This window comes from Oreochromis niloticus, linkage group LG23, assembly GCF_001858045.2.
Source record: "Oreochromis niloticus isolate F11D_XX linkage group LG23, O_niloticus_UMD_NMBU, whole genome shotgun sequence".
Lineage (NCBI taxonomy): Eukaryota > Metazoa > Chordata > Actinopteri > Cichliformes > Cichlidae > Oreochromis > Oreochromis niloticus.
In genome coordinates, this window is record NC_031986.2 from 41320462 (window position 1) to 41337055 (window position 16594).

At 38.1% G+C, this 16594-nt stretch overlaps 1 protein-coding gene across 2 annotated transcripts in view; it reads left to right on the top strand.

Moving 5' to 3' along the window:
- agbl4 (AGBL carboxypeptidase 4) overlaps positions 1-16594 on the top strand; it is a 331146-nt gene that overhangs the window by 11720 nt on the left and 302832 nt on the right. For both annotated transcript variants that reach the window (XM_025902946.1, XM_025902945.1), the window contains exon 3: positions 15625-15749. In XM_025902946.1, coding sequence (XP_025758731.1) covers positions 15625-15749 — 125 coding nt within the window. The remainder of the gene's footprint in view (positions 1-15624; positions 15750-16594) is intronic.

The following is a 16594-nucleotide window of genomic DNA, read 5'->3' on the forward strand; positions in this document are numbered from 1 at the left end:
AGAAAATATCCACTGAAAAGCAGTTCTCTTTGTGAAAATGCCTTGTTGTTGCCAGAGGTCAGATGAGAATGGCCAGACTGCTTCAGGCTGATAGGAAGGCAAAGGTAACTCAAATAACCACTCGTTACAACCAAGAGATGAAGAAGAGCATCTCTGTATGCGCAACATGCCAAAGCTTGAAGCAGATAGGCTACAACAGCAGAAGACTACAAGAGGTGCCACTCCTGCCAGCTAAGAACAGGAAAGTGGGGCTGAAGTTCATAGAGGTGCACCACAAATCAACCGTAGAAGGTTGGAAAAACATTGCTCGATCTGTCGAGCATTGATTTCTGCTGCCAAATTTGGATTGTAGAGTCCAGAATTTGTCATACACTACATGAACATGGATCGGTCCTCCCTTATATCAGTGATACCAGCTGCTCATGGTGTAATAGTGTGGCGAACACTCTCTTTGCGTATTTTGGGCCCCTTAGTAATAACTGAGTGTTGTTTAAATGACCACAGTATATCCATCCATCCTTTTGATGGCTGCCTCCTGCAGGATAATGTGCTGTGTCTCAAAGCTCAAATCATCTCAAACCGATTTCATGTACATGGCAATGAGTTCACAATATTTAAATGGCCTTCACACCCACTGGATCTTCATCCAGTAGGGATGTACTGGAGCACAACAAGAGATTTGCATCATGGGTGTGCAGCTGAAAAATCTGTAGCAACCTGTGTGATGCTATCAGGCCAGCGCCATGTTCAGTCTATACCACAAAGAACTGAGACAGTTCTAAGAGCAAAGGTCGGACCCAGTAATAGCCCAGTGTATCTAATAAAGTAGCCGGTCTTTATATTTCAGTCTGAATGATTCACTTGTAAAGATAACCCCATATATAACCTGTATGATCATTCTCTGTAGTACTTCCCAGCTTTATCTCGTTGTTTTCGTTTTGTCGTCTGTATTTGGCTCCTTCAGGTTATTCTCATGGCTCTCTGTTGTTTTAGAGTTAGCAGGCAGCTATTTTAATCAGAAACAGTGCCAAAATCCCACTGTAAGCACCTAACAGCAGACAAAGTCAGGTTCTAGTTTGAGTAGAGGCAACAATAGATTTAAACAGATGGACACACACACACAGATGACTCCACTATAATGTGAGACTGGCTGTCTTTTATATATGGAAACAACAACTCCTTGCATATTAATTTAAAGGTGATAACATGCCAGTGTTCTGCTGTATTTTATTTTTTCTAAGCAGAACAAATGCTAACAATCTAAAAATCTGCCTTGAACACATGGCTTCATTGAGGCTTGACAGAGTTTTTGCAATGCAAAGTGGTATCAGTAGCACTGAATGAATTGCAGAGTGATAATCCCGTCTGACATTTGGGCCTGTTGCATATGGCCACGTCTAATCACTAAGTGAACACATTGGCTCAGTTTTGCTGCTCAGGAAGTACTACAAACAACCTCAGTGTTTTGTGAGTTAATTGTTGATGGCTCTGATTTGAGCAACACATAGGAGAGCCCGCCCCTTGCACATCTATTCAAAATGTCACCAAATGCTAGCAGCAGTAGGATATTTGTAAAAGTTTGAGTCACAAAAGGATTTGATTATCAACTGTATACGCGGTGTGGCTGTGAGATTTGAAAAGTCTGAAGGGAAGAATATTCAGACGTTTGATATTATATAAAGTTTTCTCTTTTTAACATTAAAAATTGCATCGTTGTTACTTCATCTGCATTGAAGGAAGTGGTGTGACCCAAACAGGTTTCACTTTGTTGTTGTTTTTAAAATCCAGCTCTAGGCTATTTTGTGTTATAAACATATTTGGAACATCACTATTCATTGGCTCAGGGCCTGCCTCTAGCATCGTGATACAAGTGTGTCATAAGTAAACATTACTGCAACCAGATTTCTGCATTGCACAAGTGGTTCTCGCGCACAAGGCCCCGGTGATTCATCCAGTAATTCATTTCCAAGCAATTCCTAACGCCATAAACACAGTTTCAGAGCAGGCGTCTCATTTTTCATCCAAGGCAAGACGGTACAGTTTGGGAAAATGGCAAGGATTTGTAATGCTTTACCACTTCATGTTTTTCAAGCTGCCTGTATTTATTCTGCTGATTTATTTAGAAAACCTCTCTCTGAGATGAGCTTCATTGATGTGCCAGGGTTTGTTTGATAACACAAATTCATATTCAGAATATAGTTATACAGTGAAGGATGAAATACTCACAGGAGCAGCATTCTGAAAGAATACATTTTGGTTTAAATCCAGGCTGCTATCTCGTAGGTCTGCTACTCAAAGTAAACAGTATAGAAAATTCACTCCTTGTGGCCAGTGCTGTTCGGCCAAATGCTCTTATCAGGATTGTTTTCCCCATGGACATTTCAAATACCTCTTATTAGTGAACGCACTGGAATCTCTAAAAAATATGATGTTTTTGCTCATTATAAAACAGCTAGTGTCGATCCCTCACTTGTAGTGGTTCTGAATAAAGATTATGATGACAGTATCACTGGCAAGCATTTATACATTTGCTTGGATCAGAACTTTGAATTTGACTCCTCTATATTTATCTTTTGTAACTCATTCACTTGGTCAAGGGATGTAGGGTTGTTGCCACTTTGATTTATAGGTATCGCGGCACAGTCATCTGTAGCCAATTGCTGTCTTCAAGAAGCTCCTCTGCTAATTGGAGTCAGTAATCTGGCAATCTCTCTGTAGGTGCCAGTAGAATTTTTGAGTAGAATTATTGTACTATTGTTATGGCTTGCTGTGTGGCACAGACCCTCCAAAAGTTGTGCTTTGGTTTTAATTCAATTAAATTTTTTGTATATAGCACCAAATTACAACAGTAGTTACTTCAAGGTGCTTAACAACAATGATAATAATAATGATAATAGTAATAATAATAGTAGAGGGAAAACCCTAACAATCAGCTGACACTTTATGAGCAATGAATTGGTGACAGTGGGAAGGAAAAACTCCCTTTTAAGAGGGAGACACATCTGGCAGAAGAGTCTCACACAACTCGCACGACCAGTTGGGCGTGAGGAGAGGGAAACGTGGCAAAAGACACAATGTGGAAGAGAGCCAGGGATTAATAATACTTAATGACTAATGCAAATGCTTGGTGTATAAACACACAGAAGATGAACTTCTAGTATATATTTATGGGATGTTACTCTTGTATTAATTTGCAGTGTAGTTTATGGATGGAGCATTCTAAGCTAACCAGCATTAGCTGATAAGTTAAGCAATCTTGTTCAGATTAGGCTTACTTTTGCTCCAAACACCAACATGATGCCTTCAAAAGGCTAATGTTGAAGCTTCAATATGCATAGTCCAAAACATCAAAGTGTCATTGTCCAAACATCTGAGGGGGTCTTCTCATGTTATGAATGCAAATCAAATACTGTGATCTTTACCATACTGAGAAGGAAAATATTTTTCGCGTGCTAAATCCTTCCAATTCACTGGGCACTCACTAATAATAAAGTTGTAATAAAGCTGCAGGTTGTAAAACCAAAACAGTGATCTGTAAGATACTAACACACACTTTAAAGGTACGGGGAACTGCAGCCTCGTGCTAAGCGGCTCCTGTAACTTTAAGTATAGAAATTTGACCCGTTGTTCACATAAAAATAATTGAGTGTACTTTTAAGAGGCATCTGTCTGTACTAGTGTATTTTTTAAATCTCTTTAAATTGCGTTGGATGTCATTAGCTATATCAAAATCAGCTTAAGGGTATAGGAGAGGATTATAAGAGAAGAACACATTTACATGTTTGAAATTAAGCAGTACTTGGAGACACTTCTGAAGTTATTCGGTCTGTTGTAATTGTTAGAATTGTTCTCTTTTTTATACAGTATGATGGTAAGTATACAAAAAAAAAAGAACTGAAATAGCTTTAATCATTACTTGAATCTGATTTTAATAACTGCGACCCAATCAGCATGTTACTAGACGATTTCCAAGTGCTTCAGTTCTCGAGGCTTCTGTCCAATTCTGCTCGTTTTGACTGTAACCACCCTTGAGTGCTGAGAAGCAAATATGTTTCTGAGTCCTCCCTTTCTACATCAGCTCACTCCAGTTATCATATCAATGTTTTTTCTCTAATGCTACCAATCTCCGACCTGTATCCCCATGTAATGTCTGTGTTTTATGTATAAGGTTGGGGGGGTCCCATTTCACTGCAGGGCAACCTGCATGTGACGAATAAAGCTTTGATTGATTGATTGATTGATCTGAATCATGAAGTTGGCATCATCCAGAGCCTCCTGCTGTGATGGAGAAACTTCATCCCAAAAAAGCTCCCTGCGCTCTTCTCTTCTCATGAATTATGTCTAAATGAAATTACCTAATTATGTCTTGTAATCTCCCATATCCGATGCTATGAAAAGGGATTAGGTTGTCACTGGATGGATTTGCTTTTATGGTATAGTCTAGAAAAAATGTATTTAGATGATTTTCTTATATATTTATTCTTCAATATCTGACTAATTTAGATATATTCATTAATTTCTTGTAATTGCTTGATGGTTAAATACAGTGCCTGAAAAATTCCTTGGTCTTCATCCAAGCCTTTTGAATGGTATTCACCACTGCTTTTCCTGCTTCTTCAGTCTTTCATTTTCTGTCCTTTTTGACAGTAGCTGCACTTAGTCTAATTCTTAGACTGAAATGCTGGCCCATAATGAGAGATTTCATCTGACTTTCTCCTAAGTGTAGAAAAACCCACTCGCACACCACCGGAGACATCCTGTTTCCTGAAATGGCCAGCCCCTGGGTTGACTCTCCCCACTTTGCCTTTCATCCTGTTAAATATGGACCTATATGATTAGCACACATAACAGTGACATGATCTGGCAAGTAAAACAGAAAAAACCCCACCCCTGGCGAAGGACATTACAGATAGAAATTGACTATTTCAAGTCAGTGAGCAGTCCTTTCTTAGAGCGATACAATCAACTTAAGGTCAAGATCCATTTAGTGCCATTTACTGGAAGAAAACTCTGTTTTTGGAGGCAGGCACACTTTTTTTGGCCTGCATTTTCAATGACCATGGTTCTCTGTTCATACTTGATTTTTTGCTGACCTATTGGTTTTTGGCAAGTGATTTCTTGCCTCTCTTGTTTCCCTTCTTTTCTTGCATCGGCTCCCTGTGTTCCTTAACTCATTACAGAGCAATCAGCCCCAGGCGTTGAAGTGTGTACCCAGAGGGAGCAATAACTGTAAATAAACACTACTGCAGGCTCTCCGATAACATGTTACCAAGATGATAACAGCCCTTCTTAGCAGGCCTATTGACCTTCTCCTTGCCTTAGGCTTGCAAAGGACTCCTCAGTTCCCAGTGCTTTTTATCTCAAAACCCTCCTCCACCACTAGAGCTATTACTAACGAAGAGGAAAAGAAGGAGGAGGCTACAATAAGAAAAGAAAGAAGAGAGAAAAGAGGAGAGGGAGAGTGCTTTGAGACACAAAACAAGATAGAACAACAAAGAGATGACCTGGGCAGTTATCCCTTTGCCATTGCTGCCACCCTCTCTGTCTGCCTTCAGTCTTTGTAGGGCTCAACATAATTAACTTGTTAAAAGATAGCATGAAATTGGAATAGACTTGCATTTACTCACTACACACCATATGGGAAAGATAAATACAGAGAAGGCAAGAGTGACATAGTGATAGTTAGACAGAGGGAACGTGACAGTAAGGGAACCCAGGAAGGGCAGTGGCCATATTCTGATAAAAACATCATTCAACTAGCTAACTTACTGTTTTAGCCTGAGAAACAGATGAAAGTTAAGATTTCACTTCTTCATGGTTCACTTCCCAATACTAATGCAGAGAGTTTGACAGTAGCATGTCCAGAGCTGTGGGGCTGAAGCACTGTCTGGATGAGATTGATAATACAATTAAGCCAGTCTCAGTATGAATGCATCACTATGACCCATTACTACACCAACCGCTTCAGATGGAGCATATGAGTCTAGCTCTAGGCCCTTTTGGAAAGGAAAAAATACAATTATAAAAGGCTAGCTCGAAAATGTGTTCTCTTTAGAATGTGCAGGCAGGCCTGTACATCATCAGATATGTGTGGGCTGCCTGCATATCTCACTGCTGTCCTCAGGCCCAGCTTTCTTCATCTATATTGAAACGAGGAGCTCACTGGAGCATAGATGGACTCATAACAATATGATTTTTTTTTTCCGCTTATTGTCCCTTCTTATTGTCTGCTCTTATCCTGGTGTTGTTGTATCTTCTGATTATTTTCACAATCATTTCCAATAATGTTTACAAAAACCCTGCGTATGTGGTTGTGCGTTTGTGTGTGTTGCTGTAGAAGACATCAAGCTCATCAAATCTTTTATAATTTAAAGTTAAATGACAATAATCCATGTATTCAGTTCATTATTGTATTAAATAAAACACACTTAAGCCTGTAATTGTAGGCAAGCAGTACCTGAAGACTCAAAGTGGACACAACAGACAGTGAAATATAACTGTTTATTGCAAGATGCAAATAGCATCCACTTGTGGGTTATAGAATAGAAGATATGTAAGTCCAGTTTTTAAGTTAGTAGTAGGGGTTGAAGAGAGAAAGACACTTGCTGAACAGCTGAACCACAGGATACTTTCAGTGTTAATAAAATTAGCTTCATACATATTTGTGAAGATGTGATTGAAGTGCAAACTTTCATTTTTAATTCAAAGGGTTTAAAGACTATTGCTTTGTAACTGTTTAGGAATTACAGTCATTTTATACATAGTTCCTTATTTTCAGAAGTTTAAAGTTAATTGGACAAACTAACAAACTAAAATAATATTAAGACTTGGAAAACTCATGGACATCATCAAACGCTGCGTTTCCTCTCTTAAGATGCTCTGCAAGGCTTGTGCTACCGCCACATTCAATTGCTGCTTGTCTGTGGTTCTCTCTGCGTTCAGTTGTGTCTTCAGTAACTGAAAAGCTGCTCTGTTGGATTGAGATCAGGTTACTGACTCGGCCATTGAAGAATATTCTCAGTGTCCTTTGGCTCATTATCTATTTGCACTGTGAAACATTGTCTGATCAGCATTCGACTGAGTCTAAGCAGAGAGCAAAGTCCTATACACTTCAGAATTCATCATGTTACTTCTGTCAGCAGTCACATCATCAATAAATACTAGTAACCCTGTTCCACTGGCAGCCATACATGCCATAACATTACCTCCTTCACGTTGGACAGATAAGGTGGCATGCTTTGGTGAGCTGTTCTTTTCCTTCTCCGTGCTTTTCTCTTCTTGCTGTTCCGGTACAAGTTAAACTTGGTTTCATCTGTTCAATTATTTTCTCCAAACCTCTGCAGACTGTTTTAGATATTTTCTGCTAAAGTTGGTAAATTTGGCTTTCCTGTTCTTCAGTGTATCCTGTACAGTAGTTTGCACCTTGCTGAAAATGTGACTGATTGATTGATTCTTGTTTGTTGGCTTTGGTCATTGTATGTCGACCTCTTAAAGATTGCTCTTGATCTGTCTAGATGTTCTAAAGGGTTTTTCTTAACATAACAATCAACAAAGAAAGAAACAAAGAATTCTGCAATCATCTGGTTCAGTTGTCTTTAGTGGTCTTTCAGGCCTTTTGCTGAGCTGGCGAGTGTATTTCAGATGGCTTTTGGTTTTTCAGCCTAATGCTGGCCTCCTTCATTTGTACCAACATCTGTTTGGGCCACATTATTGAGACTTCCAGTGAAAAGCAACCAAATGCAAGTTCCACACTTGAAGTCAACTCCAGATACAAGCAAAAAGATTATATTGGCCTAATTTGTCATGGAATACCAGGGCCTTACTTGACCATGAAAGGTCAGTCAATTGTCCAATTATTACTGAGTGCCTGAAAAAAGACAATATGAATGAGTTTACAAACCATAGTGACTATTTCACAGAGCTAACTTTATGTAGATAAGTCAAATTAAAAGAGGAAGTGAAGTTATTCATTGTCTTAGCACACAGGTGAACTCAGATGATGCAAATGAAGAAGGATGGTCTCCTCCTTGGGCACAATGCAAACTCAAAGCAACTCCTTGGGGTAAGGAGGACGTGATCTGGCTCTACTCTACCTTAGTCAAGGAGAATCTGAAATCAATGGGCATTTCCATGGAACTTCAACAACCCAGTCTGTATCTGTGCTGTTCTGGCATTTAATCAACAAATACCAATCCTCTATTGCCATAACGAATGTAAAAATCATATCTCTCAAAATGCTACTATGACAGATTTGTAAATAAAGGAATTTGCTGTTTTTACCTTTCAGAATAAAATAAAAAAGCAAAAAAATGAGTTTGAAAATGAGTTTCATGAGTTGCCATGAACTTGACATGTGTATTTAGCTTTTAATCATGAACTGAATACAATTATATCATCATACATCCCACACACTTTGATTCTTACAGCTAGGGTTATAATTTTAAATTCACATTTTCATTAGTTGTAGTATTATCATGTGTATATGGTTTAATACCAAGATGGGACAAATGTAATTGAATGCAGCATCAAAAGAGATAAAAACAGCTATGATTCATATTTTAAATTTTCTGTTTATTGCAAAAGAAATAAGCTGCATTAAGTACAGACTGTAATGCTATGGGCACCAGCAGACTATATGGCTGCAAGGCTAGTAGGCTGCACTAAGCTAAAAAAGTCACAGTTCTGTAGCAGTGATTTCTGGGTGTCCTATTTCAAACTGTACAAGTATTGTCTCGAGCTATAGTTTTACAGCAAACACCAATTTGTCACTTGTGTGTATTCTCTTACTAGGGAAGGTCAAACAGCTGGCTACAAAGCGGTGGGACAGGAAGTATGACTTCCTGGACCACACTTTAGATAAGGTAACACTAACAACAGCATGTTAACTGCCTGAATTAACCGTGATTTGCAGTATTAATATGTGGTTAGAAAACCTCTATTTACACACTCCCAATCTTAATCATGAAATGTATAAATCCACAGAATAATATGTATTTGTTAATCATGACCATGCACTTTCTAAATTACACTTTTTAAAACAATTTTAAACAATTTTGTTAATATTTTTAATCTTAAATAACTGGCTTGTAGTTGTTATGATTCCTAATTTAGAAATGGTAATTCCTTAATTCATGAAGTGTAAAAATGCTGTCATTAAACAAGTTATATGTGAGCTTATTAATGAAGAGAAAATCATTTGTATATGTATGTATTAATTTGCAAGTAATACTTTAAAAATGATGAATTTGATACATGCTACTAGCTTAAATATGCTTTATAATGTGTAGTTTTTATAATGTGTTATTGTGAAGTTTTAATGTTGGCTTTTGACAAGCCCGGACTGTGTCTTTCTCTCTGCATTTAGACAATGATAAGATAACTGGCTGCTTGCTGTAGCCTCATATTTACTATATGGAGAAATATGTTTAAATATGCGTTAGTTATGTAAATGTTTGTACCGCAAAAACTTGAACTTGTCCTTTAACTTAAAAAAATCCCAACAAAACGAAACAGAAACCATCCTTTTAAGGTTATACGATCGGCTGCAGTTTATTATACCTGTTAGTTAGTTAGATTGTGGAAACTTGGAGGTGACCTCTTTAATCTTGCCTGAAGATGAAGTGATAAGGCAGCAGGGGAGAAGGCATGCTTTGAGAAGTCATGAGGCAGGAGATTGATGTTGCCTCAGTGACGATTTGCCTTTAGACTGGAAGAAGAGAGAGAGACAGAGCAAAACCAGACGTTTTGCTGCAGGTCTTAACTGAGCCCCTTACACTGTGGCTGTCGCCGCTGCTGGCTGGAATCAATTCTATCTTTATCGGTCCCCCTCTTCTGTGTCCAGGAATCTTCCTCACACCACAGAGCAGCTGGGGGGAAAAGCTGATGTGTTTTCCAATAATGAAATGGAACTCAGTAAAAAATAAGTTTAAATAGGTGCCTGGCTGGTCTCCCTCAGCAGTTCAGACCTGTTGTAATCTATAGTCTGATTTTTAAACACAGTTGCAGCCTTGTCTGTGCCTGGCAAAAGAAACTGAATGGATTATCTGAAGTTGTTCTATCATAAGAGAGTGTTTGTTTCTGATATACATTAGATTTTATACATATATATATATATGTATATGTGTGTATACATATATATATATATGTATATGTGTGTATACATATATATGTATATGTGTGTGTATATATATATATATATACATATATACATACATATACATATATATATATATGTATATGTATGTATATATGTATATGTATATATATATATGTATGTGTATATATATATATGTATATATATATATATATATATATATATATATATATATATATATATATATATATATATACATATATATACATATATATATATATATGTATGTGTGTGTGTAATTCACGTAGCTAAACTAATATACAGGACATGGCAGTCCTTACATCTGCTAAGGAGGATACACTGTAACTACACAGTCTATTTCATTTTGAAACAACTGCTTATTACTATTCTAATGGCTGGCTGTGTGAGTGAGTTCCACCTTAGGCCTGAGGCAGGCAGGCCTGCTGCTGCTGTATGATGATCCATCTGCATGGCAGAAACCATCCATCCAGTGGATAGCTACAGGCTGCAGGCCGGCCCATTGTGTGGGCTGAGCACTGTGACTGCTCCCTCTTGTACCTCCGTAATGGGATTACATTAGCCAGGTTCTTCTGCTCCCTCTCCAGCTCCCTCTTTTTCTGTCTCATACACACACACACAAACACACACACACACACACATCCTCTGTGAGCCCATGTGTGAATGACTGACTGTCCACTTGGCCAAGTCATGCTTGCACCCTGTTTACTTGCCTATGGCCCTGTGTAATGATGCAGGTTTCATACCCATTTCACTGATACTTTTGTTTGCAACATATAGTGTCTGGTAATTTACACCCTTGCTGAAAAATATGTCATATTTTTCCTGTTTGTGTGAGACATTGAGAGACACAGAAGGCGAAGAGAATCGGGGGGAAGACATACAAGTATCGAGAAAGACGGAGGGTTTTGTTCAGGGTTTTCCTCAAGGAGAAACTGTCATGTGTAAAATCTTGTTCAGAACCAGCAATTGTGTTTTGTTGGGCTGCACCAGCAGGGCTAAGCTGTTCATTGAAAACCAATTTGTTAATGTCTAAACGCTGCGCTAGTTTTCCCTCAAGGACGAAGATTGATATTCAACATAACCTGCCAAGACACCAATGAAAAAGAATATAGAAAGAGATGATACTCAAGAGGAATTATGCAAGAGATCTCAAGGACTAGAAATTATTTCATTTTTTTCACCCTTCTCATCTCCTCGCAGTCTGGAGTTCATTAGCTTCTCTTACACTTAAACAATCTGTCTGCTTCTTAAAGAAGCTAAAATAATTCTTGACAAATCTGGTGTACTTGGAATCTCTTTAGAACATCATACGTGATCCGCAAAACCTATTTTAGATTTATCTGGTTTATCTTTAATGCTTTCCGTGGGCATTTCAGAAAAATCAGCTAGCCGTTAATGCTGGTTAAATACAAAATGATGTAGGATTGATTAAAAGGGTCAGGCTACCAGCCTACCAAAGCGTTTGAATCTGGAGGTAGCCACCATAAAATTAAAACGGGGATCAATGGCGTGTCATATCCCTGCTGCTCTGCGAGCTGAACATGTAATTCTAAACTTCATGCTGCAGCCATCTCTCACGTCAGGCCTTCAAGCATTAGGCTCAATAACCCAGCCGCCCAGGGCTACTGTTGCTAACTATGATACTGTATTCATAAACAGCAGTGGACCACTATTAGTTTAGTATCTGTTTCCTGTGCAGACGTTTAGCTATTGCATAGTGTGTTTGGGTTTTGATGGTTTTCATCAACTAGAAATGTTAATACCTATTGTTAGCAAACTAATACACTGGGAAGAATCCTGGGAAACCTGTGCAAATGGTGTGCTATATATATATAAATATATTATAGCCGGGTTTGTAATAAACAATGTCTTAGATAAAGAAAGAACATATATATTTATATATATATAGTCATGTTCTTTCTTTATCTAAGACAACGTTTATTGCGAGCCAGACTGTAATCCACCTACTATAATCCACTTTGTTTTCAGTGCGATGTTTTGTAAAATTTGTCCATAATAAGGAATTATAGTGGAGCCTCTGAATCCTGAGAAAGCAAATGAAATTGTGGTCATGGTCATTAAGCCACCTATTTAAATTTTAAACGCTTTAAAGGAAAAATCTCAGCATCATTTTTAGTTTATTTCCAATTAACTGTTCAGTTAAGTAATGTTGGTAGTAAGTAATGATCTAATCACAACAGAGAGAAAAAAATCAACCTATTGATCCCTCATATAATGGTTTAAAAGCACTTACTGAGTATAAAATCTTAAAAGAGTAATGACCCCAAATAAATAATTAAAATGCCCTCAGAGAATGGTTGGGTTTTCAATATTGAATAACATTATTAAGAGTCTGATAGGAGGGATGACCTTTGGAGGCCATTATTAACTTGTTCTAATAGGCTGTATTTGGCAGCATTGCCTCTATGAATAGCTGTGATGTTGGTATGACAGATGATCGATTTAGTGTCACATTTGTTTGGAGACGGCGCTGCTTTGCTGTCTATCTAATGTGTCTATGTTACTGATTTCTACCTGCAGCCAGCCCTGGTTTAACCCTCAGCTTGTAATAGCTTAGGGTTAGAAACCTAGTCCTTACATGCTTGCCTACTCCCTAAAGAGCTGTGCTTTTCATGTGATGAATTTAGTTTTTTTGAAATGTTTCATTCCCTATTGCTACAGGTCACTGTTGTCATGAACAGGTGATAAATGTGCCAGGATGTACAGTAAACTTTTTTTCCCCTTTGGTTAAATACTTTAAAAAAGTCTACTCTGGAAATTGCGTTTTTTTGAAAAAAATGTACAAAAGACTAATGGAAAATATTTTCCCTTTCCCTTTCCTTTCCACAATAATTTGGGGACCACAAGAAAAGGTCATCTTAGCAACACATGTTTGTCTTTCTTTTAATTGTTCCACCTTTTTGTTGTGACAGTATTTCTATAATCTTTCCTCCTAAACTGCCAGAACAGAGCTGTGGCATGTAGTTATCTTTATACATGCACAGCTAAATACACACCTTCTGACCTTCTTTGCAATCCTTCTTTTAGCACCTGTAAGTTGGACATGATAAAGGTCATAAATCGACACTCTTCGCCTCTCTCTCCTTTCCGCAGACTGCACGTCTGCATTTATTATTGTCTCTCTTGCCTTACTTTCTTGGGCTTTATACTCTATGAATTCGACTCAGCACATTTCAGTTGAATAAGCAGATGAAGTACAAGACTTATATACTGTGTCATAGCTTTGCCCAGACACTCCCTAATCAGACTAGTGGTCTACAAAGACAGATTTTTGTTGCTGCACCGGTGTGTTGGAATGAGATGCCACTCACCATTAGTGGAAGCTGTTATTGGACGCCAGGCTTTAAGTGTAAATATGAATCAGTCATCAGCTTATTGTTTCACAATAACACCAGGCAGTTTGCTTCTTACTGCTTGTGCATTTCCATTATGTGCTGTATGAATTGAAATAAAACTTTACATTTATAGCTGTGACATGAGCAAATGTTTTGCTTGTGCTCAATTTTGCTATTACAGGAATGCTGCATTCACTTTCTCTTCCCTTTCTTCACTGATTCTTTTTGCCTCACATCTTGTGTCATCAGACATAACTTAAAAATACTTGCCTCGTTGACTATAGGTCATGAGAGCCAATGAGGCTGAACATAAAGGCCTACAACAAAGACCTAGTGTAATGAGACGCACCATAAATGGAGAACAGAATCAAATGAATTGTATCCCAAAAAGTCACTTTTTCCCCATCATGAAACAAAGTTTCAGTGGAAGTATTAATGTTTATTTGTCAGTGCACCTGGTGATTTTCTGCAGTCCTGTATAACTTAATGATGGCACGTCTGTGTATAGTTTCAGTGGAGCAGAGCAAAGTGGGTGTGTGGTCTCTGTATGCATGTGTGTGTGTGTCACAAGCTGACTGGTGGATTAGCTGTCCGATGGCAGAAGGAGAGGGATCTGCTTTGACAGTGTGGTAGTTAGCCCATCTGTCTATAATCTGCTGTGTCAGTGTGTGCGTGCTGCTGCTTTGGTACTACCTGCCACCAGGTGGTCAGCAGTACCCCAACGCCCTGAAAAAAAGCTGTGAGGGAGGTGGAGCCTAGTGGTCGGCACACTTTCCCAACAAACTTGATCAGCTGTTGCTTGTATGCTGCACTGCATTCTAATACTTAAAATCACAGAGATGATTGGTCACATTTATTGAGTTAAGAATAAACTGTTATATAGTCATTATTATTATTGAGAAGACTAACAGACTTTTAGCTCTTTTTTAGCTTTTACACTGGCAGCCAATAATTTGTGCATAACGGTTTCCAATTAATGTGTGCAGATATGAATTAGAATAGAAACATAAGGCCTATATTTAGAGAGCCTGTCTTATAATCAACTACTACCTACCCAGCTTAAAGACAGCTGTGAGAATTGGAATATGGGAAGTATTTCCCAGTGGATTAATTATATTTCACTGATCATCTGGATGTATTTTATTCTTATTATTTTTGCTGTGAATAGTATATTGTGTGTCAGATATGGATTGCTTGAACACCCTGTGGTCTTTCTGTTTCTCATACCTATGGCATTAAATATCTGAGAGTAATTCTACTTGAGCATTAAGTTGGTTTGAGATACTTTTAAATGCAGAAAAATACGGAGCATTGTCTCACTTGCTGCTTCGTCAGGCAGAGTGCCTTCCAGTAATATTTACTATTATTCAGCAGGAGAGAGAGAGAACTAACTTTCATAAGTAACATTCATAATTAAACTTAACCAGATGAACAAGCAGTTGATTTCATAATTCATCTGTACTCCAACATTAACTCATAGTTACGTCATAGAATAGCTGCTGTTAATACCCTATTGGAAGTATTGGGTCTCTGATGCTGAGAGGGTTTTGTTAAGACCATAGACTAACTTATGATTGTCAATTTCAGTGCATCAGTTTTGGAAAAATTGTTGCCGAGGTGTTTATGATACTGAGCCAGCTGTTTTCTCAGCACAAGAAGAGCCTACGACACTCCTTCCTTCCACAATTGATTACTTTTTTGATCCAGATGCTGTGCATGTTTCAAGCAGCTCCACGGTGAGAAAAGATTTCACTCACTCTGCTATTGTACAATAGCAGAAAAATAGAACGTCAGTATATGGTGGTCAGTATTGCTATTGTGCGGGCCTGCCATAAATTCACTGAGGAATAGGAAACCTTGACTTGGTCACATAATATGTATACTTGGGTGGCTGTTAATAAAACAGGTTGGCCTGTGTGTCTGCATGACATTTAATGTTAACACGTGTCTTTAAAAGCACGTCTTAGATTTAAAATGAGCTGTGTTACAGCTTTATCCTGTCTTGGGATTGCCTGCCTGTCTTTCTGTTAAGTTTTGTGTATATTGACTGAGAGGATTTAGCAACACTGAAGAAGCGAATCACTGATCAGTTCTACAACATGCCAGTCTAAGTTGTTTTTTTCTTCCCCTCAGGGAACCTGGGTCGTGTTGACTACATCAGTGAGTTTGAATTTGATCTCTTCATCCGGCCTGACACCTGCAACCCCCGATTCAGAGTGTGGTTTAACTTCACTGTGGAGAATGTCCGAGAGACACAGGTTAGCGTGCTTTGGCCTTTTAGTGTGTTTGCTGGCTGTCTATGTATGCACCCACGTCTTCACTTATTAATTAATTTAGAATAGACAATACTATCTAACTTATCCCTTTCACACATAGTGGTCATTACAGTGGACAGCTATTCAAAGGCTGTTTTTTGTACTGTGTCAGTGTTGATGGTATACTTGCACATAAACCACTACGTTGGACACTGATGTGTCACTCCATACTGTCAAAAGTTCAAAAATCTTTTTTTTATGCCTAAAGATGAATAAATATATGAGGAAAAAAATCCTGATTGAGGTTGTCATAATTCATGCATGAAAGGGTTAATGTAGATTTTTTTAGGTCTATACGCACACAACTATAAACTTACAGCAATGTTTGCATCACTATAAACTTCTCTTCTTACTTTAATATTACATATATTTTATTATCTTATTATAATTATATTATAATTTTCCACTTCCTTTTCAAATATCTCAGATGTTTGGTGGCCTTTATTTTAAAGAAATAATGCTAATTTTCTTCAAGAAGCAGTGTTTGGTTTGTCTGTTCTGAGCTACTGTAGCAAAACATGGCAGACTGGATAGAAGAAAACCCCATATAGACATAAGCAATTATTTTAATCTAAGGAAACCAAAAATGTAAATTTATACAGCTCCAAATCGCAACAGCAATCACCTCAAGGCTGTTAAAGGTGAGGTAAGGTAAAGACTCTACAATAAAAGAGAGAAAACCCCAACAATCAGACAGCCCCCCCTATGAGCACGTATTTTGCAACACTGGGAAGGAAAAACCTCAGGAAGAAATCTATGGGAGAGCCAGGCTCAGGGCCCATGATTAA